General features: G+C 41.3%; 1 protein-coding gene across 1 annotated transcript in view; it reads right to left on the bottom strand.

The window, feature by feature from the left end:
- The window catches only part of FAM13C (family with sequence similarity 13 member C), an 835708-nt gene that overhangs the window by 68774 nt on the left and 747775 nt on the right, over positions 1-19159 (bottom strand). Inside the window, exons 12-13 of the mRNA XM_069611221.1 lie at positions 10923-11119; positions 4518-4619 (exon numbers count right to left, since the gene is read on the bottom strand). Coding sequence (XP_069467322.1) covers positions 4518-4619; positions 10923-11119 — 299 coding nt within the window. The remainder of the gene's footprint in view (positions 1-4517; positions 4620-10922; positions 11120-19159) is intronic.

Below are 19159 nucleotides of genomic sequence, written 5' to 3'. Positions count from 1 at the left end.
TGTATATAAACACACTTGTTTTGTATTAAATATATGTATTCTTTTTTAAAAAATAAATAAAAACGTTAACACAATTAGCTGTATATTGCTCCCGTTCAAGGCAGCATCTTTGTTATAGCATTAGAGTAAACAAAATACGTTTCACAACATTTTTGAGCACACCACAATACATCCTCACACATACCACACGAATGTCCCTGACGTAGGTCACTGATTGGTCTCTGGAAAGACCCCAGGCCCGGATCCCCTAGAGGCCCCTAATCAGCTTCTGGGCTTGCCAGTTGGCACAACAGCTGCTCCAACCAGCAGGGAATGTCCACTCACCTTTGCCCACATACCACACTGTGCACGAGTTGGGCACAGCTGAAATATTCTGTCTAAAAAAGAATTTTAAAAAATAAAACCTAAATTTCATATAAAAAATAGTATGAAAAAATCATGCATTTAACATGAAGAAAAAATAAAGCAATCAAAGAGAAATAAAAAGCATCTACAAATCTAAAAGATTTGATAATAAAAATAAAAAGGGGCAGGTCTCATGACCTAGAGTCAACCACCTTCCACTTTGAACAAAGGTACTCCTATGTACTACTGGGGGTGAAATTGTGAAAATCCAAGGTTGAAATGTGCATTTTACATTCACAATTTAGGTATGCTCTGAGATGCATGGAAAAGCAAATCATTCCCCAGCTTTGTTAGAAACATATACATAAGGGGGAGAGAAGCAATTCAGAAAAGGTTCCTTACTGACTCTTCTGTACATTTCTTTTCCACTCGGAACAGAGGAAGAGTGAATGCATTCTTATCCCTTTTACAGGGACTGAAATATGTTTTAATTTGTATTACACTCACCATGATGTCATGTTATGTTATGTTACTTGGCATTTATATAGCACCTTATGTATCATTGGTATGATCTCAAAGCGCTGGTAGGTTGAACGCCCCCAGGAACCGCAGTTCAGTCAGTATAGAGAGAGAGAGAGAGTGTGGTATGGTGCGTGGGCGCACCGGATATGTGTGCAGCTGGTGTGGTTGTTGCATGAAAGCTGCTTCTTAGCGGTAGGTGTGGTGCTGAAGAAATCAGTTGGATGTGTTCAGTCTGGAGGGTGGACACCCAGACTGAGTTCTGGCTGCGTTAGGCCTGAAGAGACGCTTAAGTTAGCTGGAATGTGCTGTGTTTTATTAGGATGATGTGGAGTTTGTGGGGTCATGTTAATTATGAGAACAGCTAGACCGAATGTGTCATACTACAGCTGTGTTCTAGTTGAATGATGGTGTATACGGGAGAGTAAGCGTAGTAGTTTGATATGGTGATTATCAGTAAAGCGCCTGTGATCAAGCACGAGAGCAGGACAGGGGGCGTACATTTAGGCACAATTTCTAAATTCATCAATGCCACAGTTACGCTATTAGGCACATTTTCTAGATTCAACTTTAGCACAGTGACGCTATTAGGCACACTTTCTAGATTCAACTTTAGCACAGTGACTTTACAACGCTATTAGGCACATTTTCTAAATTCAACTATACCTCAGTTACGCTATTAGGCGCACTTTCTAGATTCAACTTTAGCACAGTGACACTATTAGGCACATTTTCTAAATTCAACTATACCACAGTTACGCTATTGGGCATACTTTCTAAGTTCAAACTTTGGCACAGTGACGCTATTAGGCACACTTTCTAGATTCAACTTTAGCACACTGATGATATTTGGCACACTTTCTAGGTTGAACTTTAACACAGAGACGCTATTAGGGACATTCAGTGATGTTAGGAATGCCTTCTAAATTGAACTTTATGGGACATGCTGCCATTTACAATTCTGACTAAGTGTGGGACATGCTATCATTCACAATTCTGGGATAAGGTTATGTTAATGTTAAAGGACATTTGTGCCACGCACGATCACCACTGGAGTGGTCCCCTGGGGCTCTGGTGGCTCTGAAAAGGTGAGGGGGGGTGAGTTAGTGGGAATAAGCTGGAAAAGTGCAAGAGTGCAGTGATGTGCTGTTGGCAGCCTCAGCCCGGTGAGACAGTTGACTGGGCTTGGGGTGTTTTACGGTCGGTAGTCGTTGTGTGTTATTGTGGGAGTCTATGTGTGGTTTCTTTTGTTGTTCTAGTGTAGTCAAGTTTGTGCGGATTGTTGTGTTTGGTTAGAGTTTGAGAGTTGTATGCAGAGGGGTGAAATTGTTAGTGGATCGGTTAATTGGCATTGCTGTCCTTGCAATTATGTCTAGGTGTGATGCTTGATATCATTCAGTATTCCATCCAGTGTTGCACTTGTTAATCTTCAATATCCTCTCTAGATGCGACGCAGGCCAATCGTCACAGTTCTCTCTGGGGACTAGCTAACATTGGCAAGTAAGTTAGTGTGTAATGCAATGCAACATTTACAGTCCAGACATGAATAGATTTAAGCTGGTGGTCACAAATCACTCTAAGTATGCATGGTGTAAGTCTATGGCAATCTACATTATGGAAAGGTAAGGTAGAGTGGCAGGGGCTTTCTGGAGTAGAGTAATGGCTCTATACCTCACCCATGCCACACTTACAGTTTTTATTGGATCTGTTGACTGCTGGCTTCATTGGCTTCCCCTGCAGATACCTTCTGACATGTCTTGGAGCTGCCAATGTAAGAGCCGCCCTCTGCCTTGGGGTCCTTAGCCGCAGGGGCTGCCGGGGAGAGGGCTGCCCTGGGAAGGTTAGTTATGGCCAGGTGAATTTACCAATCAGGGAAGGTAGAGGGTTCGAGGGGGTAGGGGGAACTGGGAAAATGCCAGACACAAAGAAAGGACTACACCCCACAGACTGCACCCTTTGGATGCAGCCCAGCACAGAAACATGGGCTCAGAGGCCAAAACAAACAAACACTAGGCAGACACCAGATTAGCAAACAGTGCTTACCAAAAAATATAAATACATAAATGATTAAGTAAATAAATAAATGAATAAATAATAAAATAAGAAAAAAAATGAATAATAATTTGAAAAAAACACTCACCCTATGCCAAAAGAGTGCATAAAGCAGGCCAAAAACGGATTACAATTTTTGTGAAACTACACAATCAACCAGCCCCCTAAAGTTGCTTCCAAACTGGTGTGCCTGCCACATCCTTCCACATGGCTGTCCAAAAAGCAAATGGAAAATGGCTGCTGGAGCCATGCCACAAACACACCTGACTTTTCCAACCAATTGCAAGTGGGGAGGGTGGATCTGGGAAAAGGCCAGACACAAACAAAGGACTACACCCCACAGAGTGCACCCTTTGGATGCAGCCCAGAACAGAAAAACGGGCTCAGAAGCCAAAACAAACACTAGGCGACACCAGATTAGCACACAGTGCTCACCCAAAAATATGAATACATAAATGATTAAGTAAATAAATAAATAATAAAATTAGAAAAAATATATTTAATAATAATTTGGAAAAACCACTCACACCACTCCAAAAGAGTGCATAAAGCAAGCCAAAAACAGATTACAATCATTGTGAAACTACTCACAATCAACCAGCCCCTAAAGTTGCTTCCAAACTGGTTTGGCTGTCACATCCTTCGACATGGCTATCCACAAATCCACAAAGTCATGGGGAAATGCGCTCCCTAAACTTGGATCTTCATGATTTTCTACTCAAGAGTATGCGCCTTTACAGGCCTAGTATGGAGTTGTAAATTTGCATGCTTAGGCCAGCATTTTTTATACCAGCAATTCTAACGCCGGCATAAAATCACAACCCAGGAGGGTGCTAGAGGCTTTAATGCACTACTGACACATATGTATTGAAGGGGCTAGCTAGAACACCAGTTACACAGGTGCATGCCCCCATCCCCTGAAATGTCCAAGTCACCATTGTGAATCCAGCGATGTGGGCATTTCTGGTGATCGTTTGCCTGATTATAGTACATCTTTTGCACTCTTCTCAGATGCACAATTTTCTGTGAATCACAACCTACAATTTTCTTTGTAGAGAACAAAATATTAGTAATAACCTATGTTGGAACACATAGTTCAAAGTACTTCATTTTTGTCTACCTTAAAATTATGCTTGAGTATTCCTTAAACTGTATATATTAGTTTGACATTTAATTTCTCATATAGAATATGTGACAAGAATACATTTTTCAGATTTTTCAGCAATTTCATTTTTCAAACCTTGCCACGATAGTCAAAGCAGTTTTGCACAAAATCGCGAAAATCTGCCTGTGGGATACACATTTTTTCCCCTGAAGACATTTGAAAAAATAGGCGAACTCGGTAGAGGAAAATGTAATGTTGCTACCTACCTATTTAGATACATATACCGTAGACCTTTCCTTACTATGCTTACTTATTTGGCTATTTGCGTCATTTAAAATATCCACCATTATTAATATGAGAGTCAAACATAATGTTTGATCACGTACGTCCCTATATTAGGAATGAGATATCTATCAGTTTTAGAAAAGAAACTCTGTTATAAAACATTCTTTGAACAATATAGAACGCTTAGCACGTTTTGTACAGTTCTGTTTACCTTCCTGTTTGTCTTAAGAAGTGATCTTCAAATTCTCTTAAAACTTTGCGAAGTCTTTTCTTATCAGCTCGCGCATCACTAAGCTGACGAAGTAGTTCAGGCCTGTAATAAAAACATTTAAAGCTGCTAATAATATTGGAAAAAGGTATTGTGTATGATAACTGCACAGACATTTCAAATTGGTAGCAATTGGTAGCAACACAAGCTGTGTTTTTCTTTTTTTTATGCAAACTGCGTACGTGAAAAAAATCAGTTTCTAGTCTAAGAAGAAACCACTGGCTAAATCTGATTCCTGCCAGCATTTCAATATCAAGCCCTGGTGTCCATCGGCTTTCTGGATTTCAGGAAACAAAAGATTAACAAATAACTTTTCTAGCCAATATTTCCTGAATATCTTTCGGGATACAGAAATCTCCATGGGCCACTTGAACTGAATTGGTAGGTTGTTGGGGGTCTTTAGAAAATGTTCCTATTTCACTGTGTGTCATAGGGCACAAAGCTGCACCTCACTGATGAGGCCCAAACAGGCGAAACATCTCTGGGGTTGCTTGTGTTTGCGTGCAAAGGGCACGTGGCCTAGCAGTTCGGGCTGGGCTGCTCCCCATTGGTAACATTACCTGACTGATTTGCATATGGCTGGATCCATTTCGCAAATAGCGCTGATGGGCTAAAAAAAACAGTGGTGGAAGGTTGCCCATAGCAGTCCCAACCTTCCACCCATTACTTATTTGGTTATAGCCTATATCACTCTGGGCCATATTAGCAGCATACAACATGCTCCTGGTGATTGTAACAATGTTCTTTTTTCAAATGTTCTCAACATATTTCTTAATAACCAAATACAGATAAGATAAATAACAGATTTACAGTGTAGCTATCAGAATATCAATGTAAAAGCATAATCATATTTTCTTAACCCATTGCCTTTATAGGCTTGCTAGTATATATCTGTGAGGAACACCATTTGCTTAATCTTAACCACAGAGTTGTTCACTTTTCCATGCCTTTTTTCGTTTTCTTTAATTAAAACCTTTATTCCTGACCACATGTGATTCTGTTGCAACAATCCAACAGCTTAACTTTTGAAACCACACTGATAATATGAAAAAGACCCAGGTTCTAGAAAAGGACATGTATCTTGACTTTACTTTGCTTTTTTAAAGCACACATTTTATTTGGTTGCATGTTCTAACATGGAAAAAGCTGCCAGCCGCATTTTATCTTTCAAAATGGAAACTGAAATATGTATCGTACAGTGAACATAGCTGTTAAGTTTAACTGTGTGTTTAAGTGTCTGGCTAACCTAATCTATATACAGGCCAGCACCCAGGTAACTTCCAACTGACACTTCTATGGAAAAGATGAGCCAGGTGCTGAGGTTGTTGTTCTTAAGGTAACCCACAAATTACCATTGTTAATAGAATAATTGAGTACCCTTCTTCCTGCCGTAACTCTTACGTGGCAATAGCCTTTGATGTTAGCGACAGAGACCCTTCACAGGAATTTGTTTGATCCATATCAGCTGTGTAAGCATGTATGGCGTGTACATACAAAGCCTAAACTAAATCTCTTTACCATTGGGCATATGGCAGACTGATGAACAAGTGGTTGATTATCAGCCCACGGGTTATAGAGCCCAAGATGAAAAGGAGACATCTGTTTCAACCAAGACTTCAGAGATGGGGAGAGGGGCTTCTATGGCCTGGAATGTGAAGCACAAGATTGAGAGCCTGGCATGCAGAGGATGGGCAGACCTGAAATGTAAGCGAGGAAGCCCCAGCAATTAGTGTCAATCAATTGAGACTACAAAAAGACCAGAACAAATCCCAAGTTGTGGGTTCTCAAGTTCACAATTCTTACATTAGGAACCTGCTAAATTGATCCAACAATGTCATATAGCCCCTGTTGACATTATTTTGGACCATCACATGCGACACACTTGACATTCCTGATGGTCACTAGCCAGGGTGTGCCATGCCTCTCACGCTGATAATAAGGTGGAACATGGCATGTCTCACATCACAACTCAACAGAAGATTCTCTAAGACGAGGAGACCTCTCCACTGAGGCATTGTCACTGCAGAGGTCTTTTTCATGGTCAGCTTCTTTTTTATGGAGTGGGCCCATGTTTTGAGGCAGCCATGAACAAAATTGCTGGGACTTATGTGCACATACCTGGGACATCAAAACCCATAAAAGCCTGTATGCCTGCACTTCTTCTTCAGCTGAGCCAAATTGGAGGAAATCCTAGAAACACTGCCTCACAGCTTCGCTCAGTGCTCCACGATTGTCTAGTGTGGTGCGCAGGTTTGTGTTCCAGGCTTTCTTATTTTTAAAATCTTTACTGGCCTTGCCCTCTTTTATTAGTTTCCTTCTTGGATAAATCCTGGTTTTTGTAGGTGAATGATGTACTGGAACTTTAATCCTGACTTTCTTGACTCTCTGCCTTTGACTATGGTAATTGGATGTGTTGTTCTTTGTCGACCTTGAGCATCATTATTTTAGAACTGACTCTTCCACTGCATTTTTTCTGCTTTGCGAATTTTGGTATTTTCTTGGAGTTAATTATCCACCATTTCGATTATTGTAATTGTAATAGTTTATCTGTAAAGCACTTATACACAAGGGAAGTGCTTCAAAGCACTTCAAGGCAGGAAGGGAACAAGGGGATAAAGTAGTAATTCTTAGGCCTTGAAGATTCCGAATGAACTAACAGCAATAACTATTATACTAGCATACGAGGCCATATGCATTTCTACTGGTATAAGTGCGAGACAATGAGTGAGGAGAGGGAGAGAAACATACAGAAACAAAAAAAAGGTTGGTCTATGCGCCTATGCCTGAGTATATCACGCACAACCAAGCTAGGGAGGGGAGACAGAGGGAAGTAAGACAAACCTGCTAGACCTAGTACATTCAAGGTCATGTAAGTGCGCAGACAGGAAGTGTGAGGGAGGGGGAGCGGGACAAGAGCGCCAAGTCCAGAAGGGGCCTGGGTTACATGCAAAGTGGTTGCCATTCTCATGCAATGTGTACCTAGTGCAGTAGTGCAAAGCAGAGTGCAGGGGCCCAGAGGCAAGTGCAGGACTGGCGGGGGAGCCTGGGACCTGTGAGGCTCTGGAGGTGCACCAGGCGACCAGTCAGCAAAGTAAGCAGGTTGGGGAACAGAAAAAGGAGGGAAGCAGGTGAGAAGAGAAAGGAGGTTAGCAGGGGAGAGGAAGAGAGAAAGAAGAAGAGAAGAGGAAGGTCTTAAGGAGTTTCTGGAACTTAAGTAGGTCTGGCTCAAGACGGAGAGAGGCAGGAAGGGTTTTCCAGAGGGAAGCTCCTGCAGAGGATAAGGATCTACCGCAAATCTCTATTTAGAAAAAACGTCTCACCCACAGAGAGTTGGAGGAGGCAGAGCGGAGGGCTCTGGAAGGAGAGTATTTAGGAAGTCAGCATTGTAGATAGTACGGGCCCCGGCCCAGAAAGATTTGTGGACTATTCAGAGGGACTTAAACTTGATCCTTGCAGCCATGGAGAGCCAGTGGAGGGATTTCAGCACCAGAGAGATGCGGTCCCTGGGCTTGAGGCCAAGGATAAGTCTTGAGGTTCTGTTCTGGATAAGTCGAAGGGGTCGGAGAGTAGCAGTAGGAAGATTGAGAAAGAGAGTGTTGCAGTAGTCCAGTCTGGAGAGAACCAGGGCTCTGGAAACAGCGAGCCTCTGGGGGAAGGTGAGAAAAGGTAGAATACCTCTGAGGAGGTGAAGCTGGAAGTGGGACTTTTTGGACATGTTCGAGATGTGGGAAGAGAAGGAGAGAGAAGATGACCCCCAGATTCTTTGCCTCACTAGTGAAAGTAGGAAGGTGGGAGCAGGGGTCCTAATGAGGACGATCTCTGTCTTACTGGCTTTAAAGCAGAGATCATTAGCAGCACACCAGGAATGAATTCTGGACAGTCAGGGATGAGCGAGGAGGAGGAAGAGGCCTCCTGAGGTTAGCTTGAAAGAGAGCTGTGTGTCATCCGCATAACAGTGAAAGTTGGAGGTGAAGGCCGAGATCTTGTGGGCCAAGGGAGCCATGTAGACATTGAAAAACCAGGGGGATAGATTAGATCCCTTGGAGCCACCACAACTAGAGAGACTAATAGCGGAGAGAAAGGACCCAAGTTCCACCAGGGAAGGACGGTCAGAGAGAAAGGATGATAGCCACGCCAGGGCCTCATCAGTAATGCCCAGGGTATCACGGAGACGGGAGATCAGAATGTTGTGGTTTACCGTATCGAAAGCAGAGAAGAGGTGAAGAAGAATGAAGACAGAGGGAGAGTTAGAGTCAAGGTTTGAGAGCAGGTCTTCACGGGTGTTCAGAAGAGCAGTTTCCATTTCCGATTAGTAATTGAGTTTCTTTTGTGGAGATTTGTCTTTTGAAATTTGCAAAATTATATTTTGAAATGCAACTTGTGGCTAATTCGCTTCACCTAAATGTTCTTTGCTCAACCTTCATTCACAACAATCTTATGCTCCGAACCTCTGCTGATCAGGTACTTATTGTGGGCAAGCCAATTAGTGTCATTCTTAATTTATTTTCGCATAATAAAGGTACTGTCGTTCATTTACAGTTCGTGGACACTCCGGGTTTGTGACTTTAACCACACCTTTCAAGTGATCAGCTGCATATACAATTCCTCCTTGCCTTTACAGAGGTTCACCCTTGCAGGTGGGTTTGTGTTCTATCCATGCAGGTATCAGAGGTGAGTCACACAACATCTGTTAATTTCAAATACTGAACAACTACTTGATGAACCACCCTATGAACTTGGTGGCAGCCTATTCTGCTGCATCATTCCAAAGACACCCTTTCCGTTAGGCAAATTGTTTACACTGCAGATGTAATTCCAAGGCAGCTAATTTTACATTGCTTCCTGCTTCAGCATTTCGAGGTCCAGCTGCAACAAAAGCTCTAGCTGAACCTACTTGGAGCTGTGGAACCCCCTCAGCCATTAGCTGACCCGCTCCACTTGCCTGATTTTAGCTCCAAGAAAACAAGTAAGGTAACATCACCAAATGGGTTCTACCCGAAACGTCTCGGAGGCTTAGTCATGGCCAGGCCTGCCCCTTGGTTCCAAGCCTTCAAGAAATACCTATGTAGACATTCAGAAGATTATGTGACATTTTGCTATTGCCCATATTTGCCCTGCACATGGATTAACATCCCTTATAGCAGTGGCACCTTTGGCATAAACAATGGTATGTGGCTCTGATTACTTTATTTATAAACACTTAAGTCCATTTTGTATCCTGTTCTTTATTTTCCATTCTAATAGTTTCAGTGAGAAATAGTTAAGAAAATTATACCTTTTTTAAATAAACATGTCAATGTATTGCTTTTTAAACTCACGGTCTAGTTTCTATCAGTCCCTCAGGAGGAGTTCAAGGTTTGTGCTCGGCCAGCACAATACATTGGGATTATTTGGGAGGCTAGGCTCAAAGGAGGATTTTGGCTTGCCTGTGTCACTAGAATCCCGGACAACAATATTGTGGAAGCTCAACTGCAGCACATTAAGCCTCTATCCACTCTACTGCTACTGAATTGCTAGATAGATTCTAACAGTAATCACATACTTGAATTGGCTGTAAATTGCTGACCGTGTTTTGGTGTTTGCCGCTATCTGCCAGAGAATTATACAAGTTAACCTGGGAGAAGTAAGTAAGTTACCTGTGTTTTGTTGAGGTTGTGGTGCAAAATATGCATCCATGGTTTTCTTTGTTGCTAGTAAGTGGTGATGGTGGGCTGTACGTCTTGATACACAAGCTTGCTTATGTTCACAAATTGTGTTAAATAGTTTCTGGTTTTAGTGTGTGATCCAGACCATGATCACATATGTTACACTTCAAAGTTGACCCTTCACTCAATTCTTACCTCATTTATTCCTAAATTACATTATTTGATGAGCACCTGTTCTAAAAACAATCTTGCACTTTCTTAATTCTGTGCTGCACTAAGTTTCAACAGAGAGCAAATTTCTCTACTTCTTCTCCTTTTTATACTAAAGTTAATTAGGCCCTTTAATATTAAGCAAAACAGGAGGAATGTCAATTTATTTGGCAACAGTGCCAAAGATGACATAAATTATATCTTCTAAGACAAACAGCAAATACACAATGTTCTTTGTGACAAAACAAATTGTGCATTTCTAATTACAATACAAATACCGTAAATTGAGGCTAGCATTTTTGTATCCTGCTACCAGGGGAACTCTGTAGCCTAAGCATTTGATAGAGGATCACTAACAACTCCAGATATCCAGTCATTGCAACCAGGGTGATTTCCTGGAATTTGAGAATCACTGCAAGATCTGATTGGTTGAGATCTCTATAGCAGGTAAAAGTACAGTGTATGCTAGCAATTTATAAAAGAGATAACTTACATTGTAGCCTCATGCAGATTAGCCATAGACAGGGCTGGCTGCTTGACTGCTTTTCTTTCATTCACTGGGGAGATAAACATAGGCTCATTATCTTCATCAGAGTAGCATGAATGTTCGTCAATTGTAATATCAGATACTGTTCTTGATGCTAATTCTCTGCAAGTCTGAGAACTGTCTTCATCTGAATCTTCTTCTTCCTGCGTGTAAAAGATATATGTTTTAGTATTTAATAAAAATTGTATTTTATACAGGTAGTAATCCACTAATTAGTAGACAGTGTCATTGTCTTGGACCCTGTTTTAATCTGATTCATAACTTTCTGGATATTAGCTGCATGAGATGGAGATGAAATATTGCACTTGAGGGCTCATGGGGCATGATAGGGGATTGTGCTGCCATGGTATGTCCAATGGCACTAATTCAGTACTGTTGCAATGTCTAGCATGTGCTACTAGTTAATTTACATACTGACACACCACAGAAGTAATCTTTGTCTCTAAATGTGAGTTTTCCATTGGAGAGATGCAAATATTACTTAGGAGAGATGGTTGGAGAAGGGCATTGTGAGGTGATTAAAGCAGTTACTTTGAACATTATACTTTGGGATCTAAGGAGTGGTTATGGTACTCTCTGTGCATGTGATGTCAACTATGGCATTAGATGAGATGTGGAGACTCTTCAAGTTGAACAAGTCAGTCAGAGATCCTCCTCAACTGCACACCTACACCTTCCTTTCCTATCACTCTCTGGCCAGCCTCCCTTGGCTGTATTCCTGCTCCCACCTGTGAGGCTAAGAACCTCGGGGTCATCTTTGACTCCACACTGTCCTTCTCTCCTCACATCTATGATGTCTCTAAGAAGTCAACTACCAAATGCACCTCCTCAGAGGTATTCTTCCTTTCCTCACCTTCCCCCAGAAGCTCACTGTCTCCAGAGCTCACTTCTCTCTAGGCTGGACTACTGCAACAGCCTCTTTCTAAATCTGGCTGCTTCTTCTCTCCGCCCTCTGCAACTCATCCAGAACAGGACTGCAAGAATTGTCCTTGGCCTTAAGCTCAGGGATCGTATCTCTCCAGCCCTGAAATCCCTTCATTGGCTCCCAGTGGCTGCAAGGATCATGTTCAAGACCCTCTGCATTGTCCACAGGGCATTCTGGTGCCGGGGTCCTCTTTACCTCCAACTCTTTCTTCAGAAATATCTTCCTACTCGAGCTCTTCGCTCCTCCGCCTCCAACTCCCTCAGGGTCAGTTGCTTCTCCAAGCAACGAGTTGGTGGTAGATTTCTTTGTTCAGCTGGGACCACCCTTTGGAACAGCCTCCCTGCCTCTCTGAAACTTGAGCAGAACCATCTCTGGTTCCGGAAGCACCTCAATACCTTCCTCTTTGGTTCTGCCTTCTCTCTTCCTCTCCCCTGCTGACCTCCTGTATGATACTGCACTGGTGACCTGGCAACCCTCTGAATTCGGGCCCAGGTTCCCTGCCGGCTCAGTTACACACCCGCACTGCCTCTTGGCAACTCTTGCACTTGGGGCTGTATCTGCAACCCCACAGTCCCCTTAGCTGCACATACTGACACCTGGTGTCTGCAATTAATTGTTGTTATTTGATCCTGTGTACTGCACTTGTCCTTCTTCCCCCTCCCCTGGCACTTTTCCCCTCCCCTCTCCCCTGCACTTGTGCAATCTCAATGTTACTTGGCCTAGCAAGATTGTTTGTCTCTGTCCTCTGTCTGTCCCCCTCCCTTGCCTTGTCGCACTTTGAAACACTTGTGTATAGGCACGTTATAAATGCCTTATCATATCATATCACTGCAATGTGAGCATTTCAAAAAGCAGTATCTCAAAATCGGTTATTTTGCAAAATGTGATGATACAATGTCTGTCATTACATAGAGCACACTGAAGGAAGTCCAGACCGTTACCGCTGAGGAAACGATGACACCTCCAATATCCAAACTGTGATCCCTACTGACATAGTCGTAAACTGATTTATAGTGTATTCAATTGTCTGTTTTATATGAGTAATATATCTTTGTATTGTCCATTAATATGAATATATTAATTTAATAAAGCAACATGCATCATCATCGACAACTGTTCTGCAATCAACATCAACCTCACTTCCATGTCTAGTAATATTTTTTCGTATTCTACATTTTTATGCGACTACAGTATAGATGTACAAGGTCAAGTTCAGCTTAGTAATTGTTATTGATTATATTTCTTATTGATATTAATAACAACGTAAGATCTTATCACAGGATCTATTCTCTTTTTTGATGTACTTTATGTTTCTATACTTCTCTTCCAACCTTACAATTGTAAAATAAAAAATGTGTATAGAGCGGGTATAGAGCGGGATGCAGGTACTTAGGCAACATGCTCTTCTTCTATTGCAACTGGTTTTGGCGGATGAGGTGTGACATGTGTTACTTTATTGAATGATATTAACGATTGTAGATTAATAATATTTTAGTATAGTATATATGTAATAACATAAATTATAATTTCTTTAGAATTAATATTAATTTAGAAAAATCGGAATGCATGAAATCATCCATTTTGTTGAGCCATTCACCTTCCTAAATCCAACATGGACGTAATCCATACCAAAAACTATGATTGTAGGAGAATTACATGGAATATTTTGCTCTCAAATTGGTCTGTGTATGTATTGTTATACTGTTGATCGGCATCTAAAGGGCCATTAATGAAAATGAACATTACAATACAGCATATTGTTGATGTCAATAATGTATTCTCTTTATTTTTGCAGGATGACAGCATAGTGCTAACTGTAACGTCCCTGTGACATCAGTGTAGTTCATCTGGTACATTTCAAAATCAATTACTGTTAACATGTAATATTTACTTACTATGTTCAACTTTATCTTTTTAAAGAAAACATTTAAGTTTTTACAAAAAATCTCTTCAAGTGATTTACTGTTTATGTGTTCTTTTCATAACTAATGGTGGAAAATCAACAATCGGACAACTTTATTTATTAAGATGTAATCTTTGTGATCAAAGAAGTTAACATTAAATGGTCTAACTAGCATCCACTTTTTAAGAAATATGGTGTTATGCACACAGAGTTTAGTACCGAAGCAGTCGAGATGGAAGAGACACATGAACCACAGGTATAAAAATAACAGTAATAGTCATCATTTACCATCTATTGTACCTTTAATGTAACTTTGAATGTGTGTGAAGTGTTTCCATACTGATATTGTGTTGTGGTTGTAATTGTATTTATATTTCGTGAAATGGAATAGTATTACGGATGTTTGCAATTTTTTGTGAATGCTCTGTTGCAGTTGGTGGATGAAATCTGCAACTCAAGATTTACTGTATCAAAGTACACTCGGAAAACACAACACTCAAATCATCTACAAAATTGCAGATACACAAGCCTGTCTAAAAGAAATCTTTGACTGGATCAATGGCAACAACTTAAAAATCAACCCAGGAAATACAGAAATACAGAAATCACGATTATATCAAAAACCAAGAGAACAACACCTACATTCCCTGGCCGATGGAAATGGGAACCGCGCCAACACCATCTAAGGTAGTAGAAAACCTGATAGTCCTATTGAACAACTCTCTAACCTTAGAACCACAAGTAAACACAATAATTAAGAAATGCTTCTTACTCTTTCACATAACAAGAAGAATCCTACCTTTCCTCTCCTTTACCCACAAAACACTGACAATCGTCACTCTCATCATGTCAAGAATCGACTACACAAACAGCCTCTACCTCGGGATGCCAGAATACCTTCTGAAGAAATTACAATGCATCCAAAATGCAGCAGCTAGACACCTCCTCAAACTATCCAGAAGAGATCACATCACTCAAGCGCTAAAAATAGTACATTGGCTCCCAATCAAACATCGTATCACGTTCAAAACAATGTGCATAACACACAGGGCAATCAGCGGACACGGAGCACAATTTCCTACAAAAGAAAATAAAGATCTAAAAATCAATGAGACTCCTCAGATCAAGCAATGAAATCCGCCTGGAACCAAAACGATATGCCAGGAAAAAAACTAGGGGGCTCCTCTTTCTCCCACCTAGCTGCAAAAACATGGAACAACCTCCCTAAAGAAATAAGAAACACCAAAGACAACCTAAAAGTTAGAAAACTTCCAAAAGCCTGGCTTTTCAGCACCTCAGAACCAAATTGAAACAACTAAAACAATAAAACAATAAAACAGGAAACACAAAGCACAGACGGATAGAATATATAATGGCACATACATGACCCAGGACCGAATAAGGGAAACTCCTACAAGAACAAGAGAGCCGATGCTAGGTGGAACAGAACGCAAGCGACAACCCCAGGAGGACAGAAAATAGCAAACATGCCCAACACCACCAATAACCTTACCCAGTCAGAACATACGTAGGGTACGGATGTAGCTTGCAAATAAATAAATCCAAAAAGACTAGGTTGCAGCAAAGACAAACTGGCATAAAAGGGCTAGCTGAATACAAAGATGGAAACACAAATGTAGGTTACTTAGCATCATGACAGAGAGATGAGACAGCCTTATCATGCTGAAACTTAATCAACGAAAGGAAACAACCTTCTCTAAATCTTGAAGGAGACGTTATAGATAAGTGCATTTCTCCCAACATCAAGGCTACTAACCAACCCCAAAAAACGACTAAAAACCTCTCCTCACACACCTCTCACACTCTAACCAAACACAACCATACCTCTTAAAGCTGCAGCAACCTGCATGCACTTCACCATACTGCAACAACAACCACACCACACAGACCCCCACACAGCAGCACACAATGGACTCAGAACCTAATACCACACCAATATGCTCGGCAAACAGTGTTAACCAAACTGAAGCTGCCAACAGTACTTCACAGCTTCCTTTTTCTTTTCCAAGCTTTGTCCTACTAACACGCCTTCCCTACCGCCCTTATTTCAGATCCACCAGACCGCCAGGGGACCACTCCGGTGGTGATAGTGTGCGGTACAAATATCCTTTAACATTAACATTGACATGGTGCAAGTGTCTGAATGTACAGCTTCTGTTGCCATGGAGAAATATGGTTTCATTAAATCCATTGAACTTCCGCAATCAAAGGAAATGCAAATGGGACTGATAGCGACTGACAGGCATGCCGGAATAGCAAAGGCCATGCGAGAGAAGTTCCTGCACATAAAACATCAATTTGATGTATTGCACGTCATAAAACCAATATGGCAAAAATAACAGCTGTTTGTAAAAAAAAAAGGGGGTCTGAAGGAATTTTAAAATGGTCACAATCTATCAGCAAGCATATTTGGTGGAGTTCAAAAACTTGTGAAGGTTCACTAGATATTCTTGTTCAAACGTGGCCTACAATGCTCCACCGTTGTTCCAACCTGCACTCATAAGAGAAAAACAAGCATTTTCACAAGTGTGTACATGGACCTTTGAGTGAGGAGCCCAAAGTAATGCGGCTCTTGAAAAGATTGTGTGCGACAACACGCTTACCAGAGATTTGAAGGGCCTGACAGAATTTTGCCACACTGGTGATTTGGAGGTTTTCCATGATATGCGCCTAAAGTACAAGCCTAAAAGGTCGCATTTAAGCATGGATGGTATGGAGGCTAGAACTAGGCTTGCTGTACTTGTAAACGATGAGAACATTGGTAGGGAAAAAGCAAAAACTGCAGGCACTTCCGGTATGCTTTTGTTACACAATGGCTTTTTCAAAAAGAACAAAACAATGGGTGGTAAAGCCAATATTAAAGCAGATGGGAATTTTACTTTGTGAAAGATCGGATGTTAACTGCGCTGGCCATGCAAATGCACCAGAATATGTTTCCAGGGCCCAGTCTATGCCACAGAACATTGCCAATGTGGTTTGTCCATCAAAACTTGAACTTGTCGAAATGTTGACATCAAGATTCAAATAATATGTCTTTACAATTTCCTCCAAAGCAAGCTTCAATCATTTACTTTATATTGAGAAACCATATTGTTAAAAAATAAAATGTGTGTATTAAAAAGTAGATCTTTAAATATTTTGGATTTTTTTAAATGTTTGATCTATTTACGGGTTTTTATTAAATGCTAGTCGATATTTATTACCAAATGTGTTTTTATGACCTTGTCGTTATTTATTTGCCCCAATACTATCAATTGATATTATAACAATAAATGAGAATGTCCACATTTTATTTCTGTAATTTATTTGCAAAATCATTCAACAGTATTTTTATTATTACAATTCAGTGTACATATGGTTCGTTTATGTTATCTCATTTGTAATAGATCATTTTACATTTTTGAACCTTGAGAAAGGGCATATAGATGGAACGGAGAGCACAGCCAAAATTGAATCATTATAGTCAGACATGTGAAAGATGTTACAAAACGGCAGAATAAGATTCTTTTACTTACATTTAAAAATATACACATACATAATAACATTTTACACCTCATACACAAAGGTTAACTTATAGGGTCTGATTCATGGAATTTGTGCGCCGATAAACGGGGATTTTATGCACCATTCTGCCCGCAAATCCCCATTTGTTAAACAGAGATTTGCGGGAAGAATGGTGCACAAATCCCTTTTTTCCGGCTCACAAATTCTATGAATCAGCCCCATAATGTTTTTAAATGGGGGCTATTACAATATTGTTGAAGACGGTGATTCTTCAGTGGCATACGACGGAATATCCTACCTCCCTAACTTCCATAATAATTATACTCAATATCATACCATACGCAATGATCGTATAAGGATGTATCTTGCGTACAGGACATGGACTGACAGGAAAAGAAGAATTTGTTTGTGGTTGATAGTAATTGTGCATCATGGTAAGTCCTTGCACAATGCAGAGCAAATAGTCTGACAATATATGGATTTTATCCTGCAACAATCAGGCATTTTATTGTAAAGTATGAAGCTGTTTACTTCTCGTTGGCATTGCAGAGGTATGGAGGCACTGAATTAACAGAGACAGGCTGTTCCACAATTCCTCTCTATGTCTATTGTCATGCACTCACAGTCCCTGCATTCACACTCCCAGTTTCCCTCCAGGTCCCTGACATTCCATATGGTTATGTCCCACAGTTCCATTCTGCAACACCAGGGGTCCACACCTCTAACATTGCCGACAACGGGACATCATGTATGACACCCGTGGCAGCTTCATCACCAACAGTGCCCTTGGCAATTCCCATGGCACTTTGGCACTTGTCATCAAGAAAACACATTCCTATGGCAACCCAACGCAGATTGAGGCGTGTCTTACGAAGGCAGGGATCATGTGAACTGATATCCCAGATTCCCGTACATCCATCACCGGGACGCGCGTCCATGACGACGAGGTACGGCACTCATCACGTGACACGTACGTCACCGTCCCATGATCCGTTCTCCATGGTTACGCCATAAAACTATGACTGTTCACGCCAGAACCTTGCTTCTCAGCTGTGGTTCTACTCAGCGTTTGGCATTTCATGTTTTGATTCCCGTGTTATTGGATACTCTGCTTCTTGACCATGGACTATGTTTTCTTGTACTGCCTTCTGCCTCGCCCTGTTCTGCTGTGTTGCTCCTCTGCCTGCCCTCTACTTACTTTTTTGACCTACGAACTTGGATCAAGGACTGCCTTCGGATTACCCTTCTTTTGTACTTTTGCCCTGGATTGTGCTCCTCCGATCCTTAAGATAGCACGGACTCTGCCACACCATCCAGCTACCCTGGTTGCCTCCCTTTCATGTCCTTGACCTCTATGTCCTTCAGGTGCTTCCGGTGAGCTACTAACCTGCCTGCTCTTGTCTCCAGTTTTTCCTCTTTGCTGCTGCAGCATAGCTCACTGAGGGAATAGGGACACCACCCTGGAACATCCTGTTTCTGCAGTCTTTACACACCAATCCCTGGTAGGTGTCCTTCTTGTCATTCTCTTGTTGTTTCACCACATGTGGGTTGTTGAATACATTTTCTAACTTGCCCCTTCCTTTGCAACCACTCGGAGGACCAGGTGTTCCTGTTCCTGCCACCTGTGGCTCAAATAATCGAACAGCAAGTTCTTTTTGTATCCCGCTGTTGGATGCTTAGGGACGGAGGTATACATACTCTACGCGATCCACGAGTCTTGACATTTATGGTGAAAAAAATCTTCATCGTTTTTATAAATAGTGATCTCAATTCATATGTGTCCATCTCTATATATCCACCCACCTCTTTTTCTCCATCAATAACCATGCA

This window comes from Ambystoma mexicanum, chromosome 8 (genome assembly GCF_040938575.1).
Source record: "Ambystoma mexicanum isolate Mex_15411 chromosome 8, UKY_AmexF1_1, whole genome shotgun sequence".
Lineage (NCBI taxonomy): Eukaryota > Metazoa > Chordata > Amphibia > Caudata > Ambystomatidae > Ambystoma > Ambystoma mexicanum.
The sequence above is the reverse complement of the archived record's forward strand: the minus strand, read 5'-3'. Positions and strand labels throughout refer to the sequence as shown.